Below are 21,696 nucleotides of genomic sequence, written 5' to 3' on the forward strand. Positions count from 1 at the left end.
TTTATTTAGATCTTAGTAATGCAGTACATTTTTCTTCAGAAAATAGAGGCCCAAAAAAAAGATGGGAGGGGTGCAGAATGGTGAGCTACGATAAGGAAGCCCCAACTGCTGTCTTTTAATATTAGAATCCACCCTTCGGATGGGTGTGTTTTCATTTGCATCCTAAGTCAGCTACCTATAAAAAGTACATTCTTGTTTAACGGGGACTAAAAATTTACTAGTTTTCAGTTTTTAAAAGAGACTAGGGCTTAGGTCTTTTAAGGATGATTTTCCTTCCAATGACCTCTTTTAAATTGTATTTTGAAATTTAAATCAGGGGAGAAAGATTAGATGTACGGATTTATAATAGAAGAAAATGTTATATGTGACTCGAATACAAAAGATCAGTTTTGCAAATGAGGAATGGGGTATTGAAATATTTTCAGAACGAGTCTATTTCATTAAACTTGTTGAATGCTTAGTCAGTTAGCACAGATGATTTCTATTATTCTAGTAAATAAAGTTTAATGAAATAATAATTCGTATTTTTAACAATAAATTGAGCACCTATTTTATTAAAACGCTGTTATGTTTCATAGCTACTAATTTTCAATTTTAGGTCAGTATCCACTGTATCCACTAGGCTTCTTTACAGGGTTGTATTATCTCATCATATTATATAATACTTACTTATAATTTTCCCGAGGCTAGGACTACTGACCTAAGCCACTTACTAGCCCAGTGGACCCTTGTTAAAGGTAGATCAGGACAGTCCATTTGCCAGTTGCTTGGACAACTGAATTTGACTAAAACTGATCATTTTAAATACTTTAAAAATCACTTTTTCTGGGAGTAGTATATGATTTGTTAGGCTGCCTCCTGTCTCCCTATCTTTTCATTGACAATGACGTTCAGTTTTCATTTGCCATATGGTTTGGGTGTTATATAGGTAAACATGAAGGCAGATAAATGTTATACGTTTGCCAAGCGGCCAGATGACCCTTTCCCATTTGAGACAGGAAGTCTAAGGAAGTTTGTCCTGTATCTTGTAGGTTTCTTCAACAGAAGCAAGAAGAAAGAGGGATTCAGGCCTTTTGCATAGATTCTTCTTGGAAAAAACAATCTTTTCGGTTCTTAGAATTCAAAAACAAAGATAGTGAGAGAAAATTGATCTGCGCTGGGGAATTTAAACTCAGAGAAAGATCCACAATGTGTGAAAGGAATACTGCTTTATTAATTAAAACTGTGTTGCTTAGGGCAGTGTGGTTTCCCTGACCAGTAGCATCAGCACCAAAATTCTGGGGAGAGGGCCCAGCAATCTGTTTTCACAAGCTCTCTGGGTGATTCTGATGCCTCCAACTAAAGTTTGAGCACCCTCGGTTTGGGGCATTTATGTGAATTTAAATCGAGGACCTCGAAGCAATTTCTTTTTTCAAAGTGGTTCAGGGCCAATCCTTATAGGATGATTTACCTCCGCAATATAACTAACGACACAAGTGAAAGTGTTTAAAAAGTGTTAAGTGTTAGACTTCATATAACTAGTTAACACACAGAGGACGATTCTGTAGACCATTATCTAGTCTTTTCCCCACCTAACAATCCAGTTTTCCAAACTAAAGTTGCTCACAATATAAAAACTCTTGAAGTTCAAATGGATGCTAACAGGCAGTCTGGTTTTTATTTTAAATATTTTTTATTATGGTAAAATAGATATGACGCAATTTGCCATCTTCAACCACTTTCGGTGGCACTGCAGTTACGTTTTTTAAAGCCAGGAAAGTGTGTTCACCTCGATCACCTGTAATGAGATGCCCTCCGAACGTGCATCCTCAGCCTGCACTTCTCCATCCTGATGCCCGAGGCAGCCGATCTGCAGTAAGGCGAGCGTGTGGAGCTGGAGGGAGCGTTGGCGGTCGGCGGGCCTCAGGGACCCTGGGCTCCAGCGGGCCCCGGGTGGAGAGCGGAGCGCGCGGCTCGCCGCCCCCGGCGGCCCGGCCGCGGTGCAGGGACGCGCGGGGCCAGCGAGGGGAGCTGCAGGGTAACTTTTCCCAGGGAAAGAGGCCGGTCGTCCCCACCAGAAGCCTCCCTGCCTTTTGTTTGTTTTCCTGCCGGAGGCTGGAGAGCGGCCGGGTGCCCCGCCGCTCACCATGCGCGGCGCGGCCCGCGCCCCTCGCCGGCGCCCCCGGGCGTCCCTACGCGGACCCCTCGGCCCGTCCTAGCGGGGGTCGCCCTGCTCTTGCTCCCGCTCCCGGGCCGGCTCCGCGCCCGCCCTCGGAGAAGCCGCGCTCACCGCAGGGGCGGGCCCCCGCCTGTGCTCGCGGCGCCGGTAAGTGGGGTGGGGGATTAGGGGCTTCTGCTGGCTGACCTGTCACTCGGGGTGATGGACCGGAGCTGCGAGGGCCCCCAGTGCCGTGGCCCCGCGAAGGATCGGAGGGCGAGGGAGAGGCTCTCGGGCTGTAGTTTCTCTCCGCGGTCCTGTGGGTCTCTCCCTCTTGGCAGAAAAACTCCCGTTTCCTCGGAGTCTGGAAGATTTTGATGGGTGTTTACCTTTTGGCGTTAAAGAAGGGAAAGATCCCGGCCCGATTTGAAGCCCCTTTGGTAGGATATGGAGGACTTGCTTTCGGAATTTTCCTGACTAGGCCTTTGGCTGTCCCGCAAGAGGTCTGAGCAAGAAATCCTCACACATTTATGTGCAACCATTTTTCACTGGGTTTCTTTCTGCTCTGATTTCTTTCTTACTAATCTGAGTAGATGTTATGAGAGGGATGCTGAAGGACTTTACAGAACCACCGTTTCTTTTGTAATGCACCTTTTAAAGTTTGACTTTGACACTAGCATTGAGGGCTTTTACTTTTAAATAAAAAGTAGTTGAATGCCTTATTCTGCAGAAAAGAGTATTCGTTTCCACTTATAACTAAATAAAGAGCTGTTTTTGCTAAAGCTGAATTATACTGAGAAAATATCACCCTGAATTTTGCATTCAGAGCTAGACTTCTCTAAGGTATTGGCACTTGTTTTCTATTTTTGCCTGGAGCACTCTTTGTAGCAGTTTGATAGGTACAGTTTTCGTTTCTCACATTTTCCAGTGAGTGGGCTTTCAAGATGTGCCCCCAAAGTGAATTGTACTTTTGCTGAATATAAAATTAAAATGAGCTTTAAATTTGTGTAGTTAACATATAAATTATTAAGAAGAATTTGTGCCTCAACCATATGTTAGCTGTGCTAAGAGTTAATGTATTCATAAATATGCACATTTGAAATAGTTTCTGAACAAAGCACTGCAATTTGGTAAAGAATTTGGCCTTCCTGTGTATTTGAGGACCAGTAATTGTGGGTGTAGAAATAAAAGCAGTGGTGGGATTCTTTATTTAAAATGATACCCTGTACCACTGCTTGCTCCCTAAGGTCCAGCCCTTACAGTGACCCTGCCTGTCCCTTTTACCTTGTCCCCTTCTCCAGAGTCAAAACTGGTGGCAGGGCAAGAGCGGGCAACCACGTTTCTAAGTGAGACCAGTTTAGTTTCAGATGATGGAAGGATGTGTTGGAGGGTTGATGGAGCTTGTTTGAGTGGGCAGAGGTCTGTCCTAGCCAAGGGAACTCAGCATTTAGTCACAAAGAAATGCTTTTTTCTCACTGAAATTTCTTACTTTCAGACTGTGTGTAAACAGGCTACCAGGATAAAGAAACCAGGCTTTGGGGGTTTTATTTGTTGACTGTTTTACATCATCAAAGCTCTTTTTCTCCTTTCATTGTTTTCTTCTCATTGTTTTTTTGAGGTTCCCAGTAATGGTGGAAATCCTGTCAGTCTTGAACCTTTTGGAATTCTCTTTAACAGTCTTTTCCTTCATTTCCTTCATCCTTTCTATCAATGAGTCATGAAGACCTTTGACATGGGATTTATATAGCGCCCTCCCTCCATATTCTAATCCAGAGGCTCACCCTTCCTCTCCTGCAGACTGGGGCAGCCTCTGAGCTAGCGCCCCAAGCTGGCTCTTAGTAAGTCCTCATTAAATGTTTGCTGAATGAGTGGATGGATGGATGGAATGGGTGAATGAATGAATGAGACACACACCTTTCTGGTTTCTTCAGCTTCTTGACCATCTAGTCTTTTAAAACTATCAGTTCCTCACGTCTCTCCTTGCCTTGCAACCCTCAGGTCCTCTCCCTTCTCAACTATCTCAAGTCTAAAATAATTTGCCTGATTTTTAAGGCCTTTCATAATCAGGCCTCACCCCTCCTATCTAAATTCTATTTTCAGTTCAGCATACATCTTTGCACTCTATGGGTGTGGTCTTCTTTCAAACCTGTTCTACTAAGGGGGCCGGGATGGTTCCTGCTCAGATCGCTGTCCTAGAAACCCTCACCCCTCTCCCTCATCTCCTGTGCAAATCTTACACTTCCTCAGAGGAGGAAGCTAAGTCCTCACTTCTTCTATAGCATCTACTCTAACTATTCATTTCTCTTCTCTCTCTTGCAAGTCTCCAGATACTTGTTTCTTTTGTAATGCACCTTTTAAAGTTTGACTTTGACACTAGCATTGAGGGCTTGTATTTTTTTTTTTTTTTTGGCTGAGTTGGGTCTTTGCTGCTGCATGCGGGCTTTCTCTAGTTGCCGCGAGCGGGGGCCACTCTTCGTTGCGGTGCGCAGGCTTCTCATTGTGGTGGCTTCTCTTGTTGCGGAGCACGGGCTCTAGGCGCACGGGCTTCAGTAGTTGTGGCTCGTGGGCTCTAGAGCACAGGCTCAGTAGCTGTGGCGCACGGGCTTAGTTGCTCCGCGGCATGTGGGATCTTCCCGGACCAGGGCTCGAACCCGGGACCCCTGCATTGGCAGGCGGATTCTTAACCATTGCGGCACCACAGAAGCCCGAGGGCTTATATTGATCTCTCATTGGTTTAAGTTGTTTTAAGCCTCTTTAGGGCAGGAGCCATATTTTCTGCATGGTAATGTGGGGTTGTGGGCTTTGAAGTCAGGCAGAATTGAGGTCGGGACCTCACTCCTCGGTACTCATGTGGCCTTCTGGATTCTCCAAGCATTAGTCCTTGCGTGTAAAATAGGGGAAATGCCTCCCCACCTGACTGCAGTGTGGAGATGGTCTTGGTGCCTGAACAGCACCTGGAACACACCTGACAAAAATCTGCTCATCCCTCCAGTGACTGGGAGAGCCGTGAACATGTAGCAGATATTTGGTAGATGTTTGTCAGCTGACTTGGAGTCAAGTCATGGCTAGGTCTGGAGGCCCAGGGGATGGCAGCCATGCAGAATCCTTAATAAGTGTTATCCTGCCCTTACGTAAAACAGCTTGAGCTTAGGTTGTTCCTGGTGACAGCTCTGCTTCTGGGATCTGTTGCTGTTTTTCCGTCTCAACCTTGCCAGGAACACGACTGCCTTTAAATTTTTTTTTCACTGCTTCTTTGCGGCAATCTCCTCCATTTCATTTTGCAGGATCTTGCTGAGTTGGAGTTGTACGTAGCACTTCTGTTTTTCTGCTTGTGAGGGTATGTGTGAGTGTATGTATTTATGGTAGGACGTGTTGCCTAGCAATTTCTTGGCAGAATTCTTGGCACAGTGACCTTTCTTTGTATGTTGATCTGTCAGCCTGTGAATAGTGTCTTAACTGTAAATTGTCTCATCAGCTCTCTTGCTTGACCATGGCCTTCTGAGAAAGGCCTGTAACTAGAGCATCAGAAACCTCCTATCTGTGGACCTCAGTGTTTGTGGTTGCTGTAGGTGACCCGGAGAACGTGCAGAGGTGTGCGCCAGATGACTGACACCCATATCTACAGTGTAACCGTGTTCTAGGTTGTGGCTGTGCTTTCCTTGAAAGGGTTTTAACTTCCTTATTAGTACACCTGTGTGTTCAAGAAAATTACCTGGTAAAAGCAATTTGCTGAAGTAAATCAGTTCCTGGGGCAGATTGCATTAAAATGCTAAGTTATGGAAGGAAGAAATCAGAGGCATCTTTACTTGTAGCCAAAGAAGTAGAAGCAGTGGAGGGTACCCTCGAGATGGTAACCAAGGTTGATGTGGAATTCACGCTCACTCTCTCTGCTCCTCGTGAGGTGCTGTCTGATGCTCGGAAAATTCTACTGCTCAACGGATCCTAGGGAAATACTCAATCCAAGCGGAGAGCTTCCTTTCTTGATTCCTTCCAAGGAAACGGAAGCGTCCTTGCACTTTAAGTGCCTGGCTCACTGTGCATTTTCTTTAACATCTTTATTGGAGTATAATTGCTTTACAATGGTGTGTTAGTTTCTGCTTTATAACAAAGTGAATCAGTTATACATACACATATGTTCCCATATCTCTTCCCTCTTGCGTCTCCCTCCCTCCCACCCTCCCTATCCCACCCCTCTAGGTGGTCACAAAGCACAGAGCTGATCTCCCTGTGCTATGCAGTTGCTTCCCACTAGCTATCTATTTTACGTTTGGTAGTGTATATATGTTCATGCCACTCTCTCACTTTGTCACAGCTTACCCTTCCCCCTCCCCATATCCTCAAGTCCATTCTCTAGTAGGTCTGTGTCTTTATTCCCGTCTTGCCCCTAGGTTCTTCATGACCTTTTTTTTTTTCTTTAGATTCCATATATATGTGTTAGCATACGGTATTTGTTTTTCTCTTTCTGACTTACTTCAACCTAAGTGTCCATCAACAGATGAATGGATAAAGAAGATGTGGCAAATATATACAATGGAATATTACTCAGCCATAAAAAGAAACGAAATTGAGTTATTTGTAGTGAGGTGGATGGACCTAGAGTCTGTCATACAGAGTGAAGTAAGTCACTGTGCTTTGAAAGTCGAAACCTTCGTAGAAAGAAGTGCCTGGGTTTGGACTCACCTGTGCAGCTGGCTTCAAATCCTGGGAGCGCTGACTTTTGAAGCTGTCTCAGAGTTTGAAGAAAACACGTCTCTGGAGAGCTGCCACTTTTTTTTCTATGTAGTTTCAGGATTAGCAATACCTTCATGTACTTTTTGCAGAAGGGGAAGTGGGAACATTTGTTACATCTTTAATCGACTATGAAAACATTTCTTATATTCACACATTTAAAACTCTGCTGCCCTGAAGGTAACAAGAATTCTGTCCGTTGGGCCGCAGCATCTCAGCTGTAAAGTGAGGGTGGGGGGATGATCATTCAGGTTCCTTATAGGGAAAAAAATCTGATTCTATAGTCCGGTTTCCTCAATATGATACTATGCCCATGTTGAACTTAGGTCCTATTAAACTGAGCATTCAATCTATGCTAATTAGCGTTGTTATATATTACCTTACTTTCAATTTTTCCTAGATTTTGTTCGTCATCCTCAGTTTTTTTTTAGTTTAAAAAATACTGTTTTTAAAATAAAATAACACAATAGTGTTATTTCCACCATGCTCTTAGTAACCACTTGATAAGTGTACAGTGATGGCCGAGGGCTTGTGAGAGCCACATATTTGTGAGGAAAGATCAATGTGAGTCATTTTTTATCTTTTTATAGGTGTAGTGTGGTCTATGATAAAGTGCTGATAACATGTGACTGCTCTCGTGGTTAATATAAAAGATAATGGCCCAGAACCAAGAAGATAAAGGAGTAGTGGTGTAATGTCCACCTACATATTTCACAATGTCATGAAAGTTACTATCTGCATGAGTTTGTAGTTCCGAGAAGACAATAGTTAATGGTTCTGTCCTCTTGGACACTGCCTGTGCTTTGAAAGTGAATTTACTGATGATTGGTTTAACCAGACGAAACCGAGTGAGAAAAAAGTTAAGTTATATATGCCTACCTGTCATCTTAGCTGTTAAAAAGCAAATGTTTTCCTAAATTGTTATAAAAGCTTTTAGAAGGATTCATAATTTTTGTGCCCTAGTCTCCATAGAGCTGTTCAGTTTTGCAAAGAATCTATGAGGGATGGCAGTAGGAGTGGGGTTGATGGTATAGGAAAATTAACAAAGTGACCCTTTATAAACCCATAAGTTACTCATTCATTTATTTATTCATTCAACACATCTTTATTTTGAGCACCTATTTGGGCCAACCAGATGCCAGGTACTTGTCTGGTTGCTGGGAATACAGTTGTGAACATAACAAAATTTCTGCCCGCAGGAAGCTTATATTCTCAGGATACACACAGTCTGTATATGTAACCCTGTGACCCACAGGTAAATGAGGATTATGTGGAAAGAGCTAAAGTGCTCTGCCTCCGTGCAAGGTTTCCTGTGCTTCAGGGGTCCACACATCATGCCCTGCAGGCATGTCCTGCCGGCTGCCTGTTTTTGTAAATAGACTTGTACCGGGATGCAGCCATGCCCATTTGTTTACGTGTCATCTGTGGCTGCTTTTGTGCTACAGCAGAGGATTTGAATAGTTGTGCCAGAAACATGTCACCCTCACAGCCTAACGTATTTACTGGCCCTTCACAGAAAACATTTGCTGACACCTGCTCTATTTTATTTTTATGTTAAGCCTTTACTTCCTCAATATGTTTTATTGATTTGTTTATTGTTACACATGGTGGTGAAGCATCTTACGCTGCGTGAGATCAGCCCTGAGTTAAACGTGCTGTGATATTTGAGTAGCGCTTGAATGTGTGACATGTTCTGATTCACTCCCTCATCTTCACCTCGCCCTCCCTTGCCCACCCTTAGAACAGAGGGTGGCAATCAGGTGAGCAACTGGGGCTGGGACCACGGCCACCACCTGCGTGAAGCTGGGAGACTGTCACCCCAACTCATCCGCAGTTTCCCACAAGTCAGAGGAAATTTATTCTTCCTCTGGGTCTTCAATATTTCCTTTCCCTTCGGTTCTTCACAGCCCACAGACCACATAGAATGATGGGTCCTAGTTTAGAAATAATCTACAAGCAATGGAAGACTTTACTTTAGGTTCGGGACACAGCGCCCTTTGTGGGAGAATTGATGGGAAGTGGTAGACCCTTCTCCTGGGATTTAGGACCTTAGGAATTCTCCTTTCAGAAGCTGGGGTTGAAGGATGTGAGGGAGGTCAGGGCATGAAACAGTCTCTGGGGAATAGAAGAGGGCAGCCCAGGTAACGGATCCTCTTCTCCCATCCTTCCAATTAAGGCAGTAGCCAGAAGCATCTTTAATGTGCTCCTTGTCACAGGAAAGGCAGAGCACGTTCCACAATAAAGGAGGCTCTTTTGGCATTGTAGCTGCTGTCCCCAGTGCAGAAAAAAGCACTGGTCCAAGAGGCAAAATATTTAAAGGACATTCTTGCTAAAATGTATGTGGGCAGAAGAATTAGGTCCCAGAGAGAAAAATTAGAAATACAAATGTATTATTTTTAGTACCTTTTAAAAATGTAACGATGTAATGTAACAATGTAACAATATTAACTTTAGAAATGTAACAATATTAACTTTACTCTTGTAAAGTTATGAAATGTTCAAACCTAGAATTCATGCCAGTTAAGGTAAAATGGAACTCAGAAGTGCCAGGAGAAGGGCCATTGAGTGATTTTGCACATGATCTAGTTTTCCGATGAGGACAGGTGAAAGCAGTGGCATCTTTTCAGTGGAAAACGATCACGGCTCAGGGAGAAAAGCTCTTCACACAGGTCTGAATGGTGGAAGTGGCGCTGGTAAACCACGACTCCCAGAGATGCCCACTTTTGCGTACAATTTTCTGTCTCCTATCTTAAAAAATGAGTAATTGTGGCATTTATTCAGTGACTCTTAAGTTTTCAAACTAAAGAGCGGACCACCCTTTGCCTGGTTGGTTTCCCAGGCTGGGAATGAGCAGGGCACCCGGTGTGAGATCCCGGTCGTGTGCAGATGATCTGCCCTACTGAGGACTGAGCCGAGGGGAGGGAATTGGGACAGACCGCAGGAAGGTTTCCCCAATGTCACCTAGCCAGAAAAACCATAGCATTCATTTCAAAGTTTGTCTGGAACCCTTTGAAAGCGAAATACAGCTGTGCTGCTCTGTGAGTTGGGTACAGCCTAACCCAGAAGCCGAAGGCCTGATCTGACGACACTGTGGGGACCTTTCTGTGATTCTTTGAGACCCAGTAATTCCAGCACCATGGTGGGAGGGCCCAGGCAGCCTGCCTGCTTTAGCCTTTCTGCAGTATTTACTGTTCTCCCATTTCAGAACTTCAGAACATTTCTGCTCAAGGCAAACAATCTGAGTACCGTGACTTTGCACATGAAGAAATAGAAGCATTCTGTTTTGAGATACTTACCAGGGGTGGTACAGAAGATACATAGCAAAGACTAAAATTCATGTTTTGACCATTCAAACCATGAGTACCTGCTAGTGTAGGCGGAGCATGAGGTATGAGAGCAGAGATGAAAGAAGCGTGGTGACTGTCCGGGACAGGCCTGCGTGTCATTGACCACTGGGGAGTGGGGACAGGGCACTGTGGCCTCTTGGGGAGAGAGCCGTTGGCTGTGTCTGTGCAGGTTGGGACAGGAGGCCCTGGAAAGGTGATGTTTGAGCTGGACTCAGAGGGAGGAAAAGGAGTAGATTCTGAGCTTTGGGGTCTGGCTGAGACAGTGAGACACTTACCCTGCTCTGGAAGGGAGATGATGTATAGCACACAGGGTCCCTCTGGGGCACTGTCTGCTCTTTGCTAGCTTTTGAGCATGTGAAGGTGGAAACGTTGATCTGTTTTTTTTCTTAGACAAGTGCCAGCTTGATTCCTGACCCAGAGAGCCACAGAACCACAGAACAATGGAGCAGGAAACCACCTTGCTTCATTAAGTCCCGTGCCCTCACCTCACAGAAATTAACCCGAGGGCCAAGAGATGCTCCGAGTCACAGGAGGTCTGTGCCGAGTGGAAACTGGGACTCAGTTCCTCTTTGTCTGCAATCACTTGCCTCCTCTGTAGGCAGTGGCTGCGGGCAAGGTCCCCGCTTGGTCCACTGAAGTTCGATTGTAGAATGAGGCCAACTAGAGCATGGCCACATCACCGGTTTCCATATTTGGACTTTGAGCTACAAAGTACTTCTTTTAATTCCTCTCGTTCTCAGATCCTCAAAAGATTTCATAACCTTTGGATCTTTTGCAATCTCTCCCCTAAGTTTGGTGCAGTCGGCCCAGGTTCCTATCTCACTGCCAACACTTATTAGTTGCATAACCTTGAACAAGTAGCTGGTGTCTCAGATTCCTTATCTGTAAAATAGGGGTAATAATAATAGTACCTACCTGGTGCCGTTGTGAGGACTGAATGGATTAATATATGCAAAGCACTTATAACAGTACGGTATACATAGTAAGTTCTGAAATTATTATTATTATTACCTTTTTGGCTTATTTGATATATTAGTAAGCTACGTGTGGATTGGTTATAGTGAGTGATTATCCAAGTTCATTCTTGGAGTCTGAGTGGTATTTAGAAGTACTGCCCGTTAACATGTTAGCTGATTACCCAAGTTAATGGATGGGCTGTTACACCCCATTCACTTCCCAGACAGTAGTGACTGTCTATACCAGGAACTGTGAACTCACATGCTCTCAGAGGCAGAGGAGGAAATGTACAAGAATCAAGGAAGCTGGGTATGTGCTTGTTAAACGGTAGGGAGTTGCTCTTCTGTTTTAAAAAGAGAACAACAATTTTTCTTTCCCTCCAGTTTTTCTTCGAATGAGGTTTTTTTCCAGGCTTTTTCCTTTGTTACTTTTGATATAGGCAGAGGAATAGAGAAATATTTTTCTTCTAGTAAAACAAGTGGCCGTGAAGGTGCAAAAATAAATGGCAACTAAAAAAAAAAAAATTAGCAACTGCCACGACATTCATTTTAGGGACACAGGGAGGTTGGGGACAGTGACGGGATAGAGAGCTCACGCTTGGCCTAAAAGGCCAGTGACCACCCTTGTCTAGCTTTTTATTCCCACGGAGGACAAAGGACCTTGTGTTATTAGCTCTTCAGTTTTTCTAGAGCTACCCCAAATCTCGATATTTATATGAAAGTTCCCATTTTTAAATATAAACTCAAAGCATATCTGTGAATTCCATCCTCAGGCTGCCTGTTTGCAACCCCTGGTCCACACAGGGTAGAACCTCCGTATGCTAATGTCATCTACTGAGATTTCAGCCAGAATTGTGAAGTCTTGTCTGCTTTGTAGAGTTAAAGAGAAATACTCTCTATTTTTCAAAAAGGACTGCCTTTGTTCATTGGGTAACTAAGCATTAGATTCTTGATTTCATTCCTAAGACACTCAACTTTGTATGAATAGAAACCACGGCTGCCATAGCTCAGATGACTGTGGGAGTCTTTGGGAGGTTTCATTGGATGGTGGTATCTATCCCCTGAAGAAATCGGGTCCTAGTCCCTGGAACCTGTGAATTTTTCCTTATTTGGCAAAATAGACTTTGTAGGTGTGATTAAATTAAGAAATCTGAGATGGGGAGATAAACCTATCTCTAAATGGAGATAGGTTTAGTGGGCCCTAAATGGAAACACTAGTCCTCGTAAGAGAGAAGCAGAGGGAGATTGGACACAGAGAGGAGTCAGTGTGACCACAGAGGCAGAGACTGGAGTGATGTGCCACAAGCCAAGGAACACCAGCAGCCACCAGACGCTGGAAGAGACAAGGAGGAAGTGAGCCAATACCTCTGGAGGAGGTGCCAATACCTTGATCTCGACCCAGTGATACTGGTTCTGGACTCTGGACTCCAGAAACATGAGAGAATACATTTCTGCTGTTTTAAGCTACCAAGTTTATGGTAATTCATGAACAGCAGCTGTGGAAAACTAATATTGTTAGTAAGGAAAAATTTTTTAAATTGGTTTTTGCCAGTGATGCATGGATCAGTAAATGACATGTTCTTGACGAGAGAAATTAGCCATTATTTAGGGATCAGTGGCCCTAAGCCTTCCTTGAGATTTTTGGCTAGTGGTCCACATGGTGACTTCTTGCTTGTACAACTGTAGCACTCTGGTCGTCTCTACCCTGCCAGAAACTTACCCCAAGGGCCATTCCCTGGTCACTGTGTGTATTCCAGAGGAATGCTTTCAGTTGTCCTTGACAGAATATCTGATGGTGGCTTCAGCAACAAAGACTTTTGATTAGGTCATATAACAAGAAATCTAAAGCAGATATTTTCAGGGATCGTGCAGCAGCCCAGTGATGTCATCCAGGATTCAGCTTCTTTCTTTTAATCCATCCTCAGCAGTTGGGATTCTCATCTTTAGAGCTGACGTCTCATAATCACCAGAAGACTGTCTAAGCTCTGAATATTACAGCTTTATACAAACATGTTCAAGGCAGAAACACAGGGCAACCTCTTTGTCAGCTGTCTCTACCAAAGAGTAGATTCCCTCTCAGAAGCCCTTCTCTTCCCTCACCAGCTCACTTTCCTTTCCGTCTCATAAGTCACAGCCATAGTCCCACTCCTAAACAGTATTCAGTAGGAAGTACAATAGAATTGTTTGGCTTGGCTTCAACTGATCATTATTCATGCCCTGGGGCTGTAGTAGGTGGCTGCCATCCCTGACTGTATTGAATCGTGAATAAAATCAGAGCCCTATAAACTAAGCAGCAAGAGGAGCATTGCTATTGGGTAGATCAGCAATGGCATCAGTCATATCGCCCTTCTTTTTCCTAGTGCGTTGTCCATCACCCTGTTGTTTTCGTCCTTTCCTTTCAGAGTATAACATGAGTCATCATATTCAGGCCACCACAAAAATGATGAACAACTGAACAATACTGATCTCAAAAGTCAGTAACCACTTCCTGCTAGGATATGCTCAGAGTTGACTACGGGTTGAATGCTACTTTTTGTCTAATGCTAATTTGAATAATACCACTTCATTGTTTTTAGTTTAGGAAATAATTCACTAGAGAACAGAAAGCTCAGATAGTTGTCATGGTTCTGTTCTCTAGATCTGTATATAGTGTAACTAATCCTCCTCTCTGATACTCCTTTGTACCCTTGAAACAATCACCACAGCTCCCTAAGTCCCTTTCTCTTCATGTATTCTCTGTTTCTTCAACTACTCTTCTCGTGCTTTCATTTAGGCCCCTTATTATGTTCTTTAATATCTTTCTCGAAGTTTGTCATCCAAAGTTGAACAGTAATTCAGGTGTATGTTGAGATTGTCATGTCCCTTGTTCCGGACCCACAGCTGCCATGTTGCAAAACTCCAGTGGACACCATTCATGTAGTGTTCTATGAGTACCCCAGAGTTGTGCAAGGTATTAGCATTGTCTGAATGTTGTCCTCCTAATAAGAACTCCAATAATGCACTATCTTTGGGGAAAAAAAATAAAGCAACCTTAGAGCATCTCCAGTGAGAGGTTTTGTGCATATCTCAAATTCAACACCTTAGAAAACAGAACCCATTGTGTCTCCTACTCTCTATAACATTCATCCTGTCTGGTGCCTTTGTTCAGGCCTTCCACATATTTCACCTGACTATTGCAGTACCCTCCATCTAGTCTCTCTGCCTCTAGTCTCTCTATTCTAACATCAGTTTGAATAGTCCAGGGGGATCTCCCTCATGTCATTTCCCTGCTTAAAAGCCCCAGAGAGCTCCCGTGTGGCAGGGTAAAGACCAAACTCCTGCATGACAGATATACGCCCTCACAGCTGGGCCTCACCCTAAGTTTTTAGCCATTCCCTGCATTTCCTTACTGCCCTCCGTGGCTTTTATGTCCTAGCCCTGTACTTCACAGTGGGGTTGCACATTACAGTCCCCTGGAGGGCTTTCTAAATTATTAAAACTCAGTCCCCACCCTCGACCTGACTCTTAGAGGCGGGGCCTGGGCATCAGTATTTGTTAAAATTTCCCCAGGTGATTCTGTTGTTCACCCAGCGTAGGAACCGTAAGCTCTCGTGAACATGCCAAGCTCTTATACCCACCAACCTTTTGCAGAGTTTCCTCCATCTGTAATTCCTTTCTCTCCCTTTTCTGTGTAATAAAACTTTGCTCATTCTTCAAACCTCAACATTACCTCTTCTCTGAAGAGGTGTCTGATCTCTCCTTCCTCCCAAGAGTTTGTTGCTCTCTCTACCATGGGCTTATAGCGTTTCCTACATTTTCCATGTACATGTTGATCAGGAGTTATTTAAAGGAAGGACGCTTCTCTTATCCATAATGTGCCCCAGAAGCCTTGCATAGTGCTTGGCATCTTGGTAAAGTTTGAATAAAATTGTCAACCTGACTTCAGTGCCTGAAGAGACTCTAGTCTGATCCATTTTACAGTCGGTATGTAATTACCTGGAATAAAATTAAAAAGCAACCACCACGTGTTGGTGAGGGTCAAATCTTGCCAGAGAAATTGAATTTTGTTCTATGATAATGTGACAGACAGTAACAAGGAGGAATCATAGGGTGACTGTATACTGAATGAATGACCCACTCTATCATGATTTCAGTAAAGTTCTTAATTTTTTCAAGATAGCTTTTTCTCAGTGATAATCTAGGAAGACATTGTCCCAATTATGCAGTTTTAGTAGATGAGGAACTAACTATCAAAGAAAGGCTTCTATGATTAATAATTGATAGATATGAATTATTATTATTATATATAATGCCATTGCAAAAAAAGTGGGGGAGAGCCCACAGGCTACTGGAATGTAGATCGTTATTAAGTTTTGGTTGCCACAGTTCATCAAAGACATGGAGAAATGCGTGAGGATTCAGAGATGAATGCCAAAGATAATTAAAGGAGTGGAAAACAGGTCCTATGAGGAAAGGTTGTGTAATTACAGCAAGAGGAGGTTGAGAGATACACATTTGATTACTAATTTGATGTACATCACATTTTCGTGAGATAGTTTCTTTATATTCACACACAAAAAAAACAAAGCATGAGGAAATTAGCTTAAATTAGAATAGGCAGGTTTCGGTTGGACATTAAGAAAACTAACTGGATTACAAAATGCAAATCTGCTCATGTTATTTTCTTGTTAAAAAAAAACCTTAATTGACTTCCCACTGTCTCTAGGTCAAAGCCTACTTTAAAAAAATAAATAAATAAAGCATGTAATTTATTAGTTAGCTGATTTTTGACAGATCAAAGTTCCAGTGATTTTTTTTTTTTAAGGAAGATGACATACAACAATGATTTGGGAATTTTAATTTGTTGGAAAATGAAATTATGAATGATGCAGAAATCATATGTCATATCAAAAATAGATGGAGATAAATATGAAAAAGAAAAAGAGGGGAAAACAAACACAGAGCCCAAAATTGCTTATGTGTGGCCCAAATGCTCTTTCTATGTTATGTTGAGACACACCTTGAATCCAAAACAGTCCACAATGCACAAATCGTGAAGTGGAGGAGCCATGATGTATGATGTGTTCTGTCTTATGAGCAAGTTCATATTAGGTTTTATTAAGTAAATCTACATTAAAATGTTTTAGGCTGAAAAAAGTGCTTAAGATATGTATTATCTTTTTAAAGATTTCCTTCCTCTACCATTTTGAGAATTTTTTTAAACTTTTAGTCTAGAATAATTCAAACATACAAGAGTTGCAAGAACAGTACAAAGAAGACCCATACACCTTTTCCCCAATTTACCTTGTGTTAACATTTTACCCCATTGTGTATTTGTTCTCTCTCTCTCCCTCTCTCCACACACACACACACACACACACACAGAATTTTTGTTTTACCACTTGAGAATAAATTGCATATATTATGGTCCTTTGCTTACAAATCCTTCAGGGTGTATTTTCTTAGAATAAGACTATGCTGTTTCACAACCACAGGACAGGCATCAACTTTAGTAAATTTAATACAGATACAATACTTTAATCTAGCATCCATATCCTAATTGTTTCCATTAATGTCCTTTATAGTGTTTTCTTCTCCTTTAGTATAGGATCTAGTCAAAGCCTTATGTTTTTTGAAATGTCATTTGAGGCTCTCAACAAGCAAACTTCTGGGGTTATCTCTTTCCAGTTCCAAGCTCCCACCTTCCCCTCCACCCCAGATTCAAGCCCCTGTGCCTTCTTTTCTGCTCCTTGGAATGCTAGAATCCCCTACATTACAAAACACCTACTTTTCTTTTTCCTTCAAGACTCAGTCTTTTATGAAGACTCTTCTTACTGCCCACCTGAGCCCAAGTGGAATCAACCAAGTTAGAAGCCAGGGGGCTTTCTCCTTAACCGCTCCCCACATCCTGTACCCTCAGTATACATGAAACATCTTAGTGCATATTCATGAGTATGCATCCACCCGCCCTCATCCTCTGCCATGAGACTCTAAGATCTTTAAAAAAAAAAAAAAAGGACTGTATTTTATTGGTCTTTGTATCCCCAGATATTAACATAGGGTCTGTCACACAGGAAGCGCTTTAGAAATATTTATTAATCAGCAATGGAATCTATCACTGTAAAGAGCTGCTGAAGGAAGTTGTAGGGTGTCTGATCCTGTAGAGCTTCAAAAGAAGGAAAATGCTCTTCAAACCAGGGGCCTTAAAATGGTTCTGTGGGGAAATGGGAATGAGTGGGGGAGGGGCGGGGAGGCTTGATCTCTAAAAGGTTTTCCAGTTATATGGTAGAATATGGTGAAATCAGGAATAACCTTTACAGTTCTTAAGGTTTCTCAAGGTCATGCACAGCCTTCACAAAAACATAGACTAGAATTACTTTTTAATTTTTAATTTTGAACTAATTTTAGACTTTCAGAAATGTTACAAAAATAGTACAGACCGTTCTTAGCGATTCTTCACCCAGCTTACCCTAATATTAACATCTTCTATAACCATACAACAATCATCAAACTCAGGAAGTTAGCATTGGCACAGTGCTATTAACTAAACTATGACCTTATTCAAATTTCACCAACTTTTCCGCTAATGTCTTTTATCTGTTCTGGGATCTCATTCAGGTTCTCACATTGTGTTTAGTTGTCATGTCTCCTTCTTTGCCTCCAATCTGCGACAGTTCCTCAGTCTGTCCTTGCCTTTTATTTTTTTTTTTTAAATTTATTTATGGATTTTATTTTTGGCTGTGTTGGGTCTTCGTTTCTGTGCGAGGGCTTTCTCTAGTTGTGGCAGGTGGGGGCCACTCTTCATCGCGGTGCGCGGGCCTCTCACTATCGCTGCCTCTCTTGTTGCGGAGCACAGGCTCCAGACGCGCAGGCTCAGTAATTGTGGCTCACGGGCGCAGTCGCTCCGCGGCATGTGGGATCTTCCCAGACCAGGGCTCGAACCCGTGTCCCCTGCATTGGCAGGCAGAGTCTCAACCACTGCGCCACCAGGGAAGCCCTGTCCTTGCCTTTTATGATCTTGACACTTTTGAAGAGTATCGGTCAGTTTTTTGTAGCATGTCCCTCATTTTGAGTTTGACGTTTTCTCATGAGTGGATTGAGGTTCTGCATTTTTGACAGAACACCACAGAGGTGATGGTGTGCCCTCCTCAGAGCATCACATCCAGGGTACATGGTGTCGTATGTCTTAGTAATGTTGATGTTGAACTTGATCACTTGGGTAAGGAGGTTTCTGTTAGATTTCTGCCTGTAGAGTTACCATCTTTCCCTTTGACATTAATAAATGTCTTAAAGATACTTTGTTTTTTTGGCTGCTCCATTTGACTCATGGAATCTTAGTTCCCCAACCAGGGATCGAAGAAACTGGGCCTGGTAAGTGAAAGGGCTGCCAGGGAATTCCCAAAGATACTTTGAAACTATGCGAATAGCCTGTTTCTCCTCAAACGTTCATCGACCAATATTTGCATCCATCGGCAATTCTTGTCTGCAACAAATTGTGACGTTTGCCTAATAACGAATTTCTTATTTCCCTCTTTCCTTCTACATTTATTGACTGGAATTCTTCTGGAAGGAGAAGCTGCATTGACTGGACTTAGATGCAGAATGTCATTTATTCCATCATTCTTTTCCGATCTTTTGATTTTTCAGATTATTAGTTTGACAGATGTATTTTTTTTAATGTCTTTAGTGTTCTTATTTAAGCATTTACATTTTATTAATGTTTGCCTAAAGGCATTACAATCACTTAAGTTATGTACTGCATTTTCTTTATTATAGGCAGACTGAATGACACTCAATTTTATAAATGAAAAATCAATGACTTATCTTTTTCTTTATACATTTATTTATTTATTTATTTATGGCTGCATTGGGTCTTCGTTGCTGCGCGCGGGCTTTCTCTAGTTGCGGCGAGCGGGGGCTACTTTTCCTCACATGTGTGGGCTTCTCATTGTGGTGGCTTTTCTTGTTGCGGAGCACGGGCTCTAGGCGCATGGGCTTCAGTAGTTGTGGCACACAGGCTCTAGAACACAGGCTCAGTAGTTGTGGTGCACGGGCTTAGTTGCTCCGCGGCATGTGGGATCTTCCCAGACCAGGGCTCGAATCCGTGTTCCCAGCATTGGCAGGCGGATTCTTAACCACTGCGCCACCAGGGAAGTCCCATGACTTATCTTTTTAAAGAACACAACTGAAGGACTTTAAAAGAGACACACCCTACATGCAGGCCTTAAAAAATTACTAGTTCTTTGTTTAGCTTCTGAATATCTAGTAATAAAAATAATATTAATAAAATACTGTTGTTGCCTAGCCACAGACAGTTCATGGAGCACATGTAAGTTCTGTATCAGGAGAACCTTAATTTAAGCATTTCTTGGCCTTTGTATGTTTACATTGTTAATTGTAGCTGAATTACACAGAACACAGTATATTTAGCATGGATTCTTGTAGCTCAGCAATTTCTATTGACCATAGTTATCATGTCCTGTTTGCCTACAGTGGTTAGTCAGCAGAAAGGCATCAAATTGCAGCTGATTCATTTCTGAGTCAGTGATAAATCACTTTCCAAGAACGCTATGCCTCATTTTATAAAAAAATGGAAAAGAGCATTATTTAGACCAGAGGTTAACAAACTTTTTTTCTGTAAAGTGTACAATAATAAATCCCTTAGGCTTTGTGGGTCATACAGTCTGTGTCACACCTACTCTGCTGTGTAGCGTGAAAGCAGCTGCAGACAATATGCAAGTGAGTGGGCATGACTGTGTTCCAATAAAACTTTATTTACAAAAAAACAGGTGGCGGGCTGGGGGTTACAGCTGGCCCCTGATTTAGACAGACTTAGAATATACATTAACATTTATCCTTGTCTTTCATTTTTCTCTACAGGCAGAAGACTCATCTTTGAAAATATGTATTTGGGAGATAGTCACGTTCTATTGAGTACCTTGTGCTGGTGCTGCCATAGAAAAATCTGGTTACACTCCGGGGAGGTCTGCTGTGGCTGCAGGACTGATCCGCCTCGGCCCTGAGATGAGTGTCCGGCCTGAGCGGGCACACCATGAATAGATACACAACCATCAAGCAACTCGGGGATGGAACCTATGGTTCCGTCCTGCTGGGAAGAAGCATCGAGTCTGGGGAACTGATTGCTATTAAAAAGTAAGTTTTATCCTTCCTGCTCACGAATCCATCCTCAATGACACGTTGTCAACATAGTTTTAACTCTATGCTCTCCATTCCTCATCTGTGAAAAGTTTCTACAGGGGAGGCATGGAGAAGAATCTCAGACATTGATTGCTGTGGGTTAGATGACTGTGAACTCTGGGATGCTCGTGTTAGAGTCTTAAACACATCCCCATGTTAGATGCACTACTTTGCATACAGCTCTAGTACTTGTTCCAAGGATCTTCTCATATGGGGAGGTAGTAACAAGCAGATTAAGAAATATTTTATAGGAAAGGAAACTGAAACTGAGAAATGAAATGACTTATTTTGGATCCTTTACACGTGTGGTAGTCTGGTGACTACGGTTTTGCTCCCCCCCCCCCACTCGCCCTTTGCAGTCTGAGTCCAGACCCATTGTATTAGTTATCTGTTGCTGCATAACAGTTTACCCCCCAAAATTGTGGTTTAAGACAACTATCTCACAGTTTCTGTGGGTCAGGAGTCTGGGCCTGGCTTAGCTGAGTTCTCTGCTTTGGGGTCTCTCATGAGGCTGCAGTCAAGCTGCTAGCTGGTGCTGGGGTCTCATCTGAAGGCTGGACTGGGGAAGGATCCACTTCCAAGCTCACTCACATGACTGTGGGCAGCATTCAGTACCTCGGGGGTTGTTGGACTGAGGGCCTTAGTCCTCTGCTGGCTCTTGGCTGGAGGCTGCCCTCAGTCCCTTGCCATGTGGGCCTCTCCAAAGAGCAGCTCACAACATGGCAACTTGCTCCATCAAGACATGGAAATCAAGAAGGCAATGAGAGTCTTCAACCAAGATGGAAGTGACATCTTATTGCATTTGTAAACTAATCACAGAAGGGGTATCCTCTCAAACTGCTGTATTCTATTGGTTAGAAGCAAGTCATTTAAAGAAGGGGGATTATGCCAGTTTGTGAATACCAAGAGGTGGGGGGCTTTGGGGACCATTTTAGAGTCTGCCTGCCACACCCATCTATATCCAGTTGCCTTCTCAACATCTCCATTTGGATGCCCTGAAGACACTTCACACTCATCATACCCAAAACTGAACTTACATTCAGCATATAATGCCTGTCTTGATAAGTGACACATTTCCATCCCCGCAAAGCCTGGGAGTCCCCCGACACCCCTCCCTGTGCCCCAGCATTGGTCCTCTGGTCCTATAGACTCTAACTACCAGATATTTATCTGATCCACCTACTTCTCCAATTCCCCACTGCTAACCTCCCATTCACCTCATTATCATTTACCACCTCTGCCTCTAGAATACTTTCCTCTCTAGGGTTCCTGGCTTCCATTCTTACCCCTGTCCATTCCAGCCTGAAGGGATTATATTAAACACGTGAGTCTAATTGTCTAAAATCAATTG

At 43.0% G+C, this 21,696-nt stretch overlaps 2 protein-coding genes across 2 annotated transcripts in view; both read left to right on the forward strand.

Moving 5' to 3' along the window:
• The first annotated feature begins 2,187 nt into the window (after positions 1 to 2,187).
• Positions 2,188 to 20,300, forward strand: LOC133095154 (uncharacterized). The gene is made up of 2 exons (XM_061196091.1): positions 2,188 to 2,305; positions 20,028 to 20,300. Exon 2 carries the CDS (start codon positions 20,051 to 20,053, stop codon positions 20,168 to 20,170), a length of 120 nt encoding a protein of 39 aa, XP_061052074.1. The 5' UTR covers positions 2,188 to 2,305; positions 20,028 to 20,050; the 3' UTR covers positions 20,171 to 20,300.
• CILK1 (ciliogenesis associated kinase 1) overlaps positions 20,200 to 21,696 on the forward strand; it is a 32,200-nt gene continuing 30,703 nt past the window's right edge. The window contains exon 1 of the mRNA XM_061196090.1: positions 20,200 to 20,300. Within this exon, the coding sequence (XP_061052073.1) occupies positions 20,200 to 20,300 (101 nt within the window). The remainder of the gene's footprint in view (positions 20,301 to 21,696) is intronic.

Source organism: Eubalaena glacialis, chromosome 7 (assembly GCF_028564815.1).
Source record: "Eubalaena glacialis isolate mEubGla1 chromosome 7, mEubGla1.1.hap2.+ XY, whole genome shotgun sequence".
Lineage (NCBI taxonomy): Eukaryota > Metazoa > Chordata > Mammalia > Artiodactyla > Balaenidae > Eubalaena > Eubalaena glacialis.

Coding starts and splice junctions, on each gene's coding strand:
- LOC133095154 (XM_061196091.1), top strand. CDS start 20,051: ATGTATTTGGGAGATAGTCACGTTCTATTGAGTACCTTGTGCTGGTGC.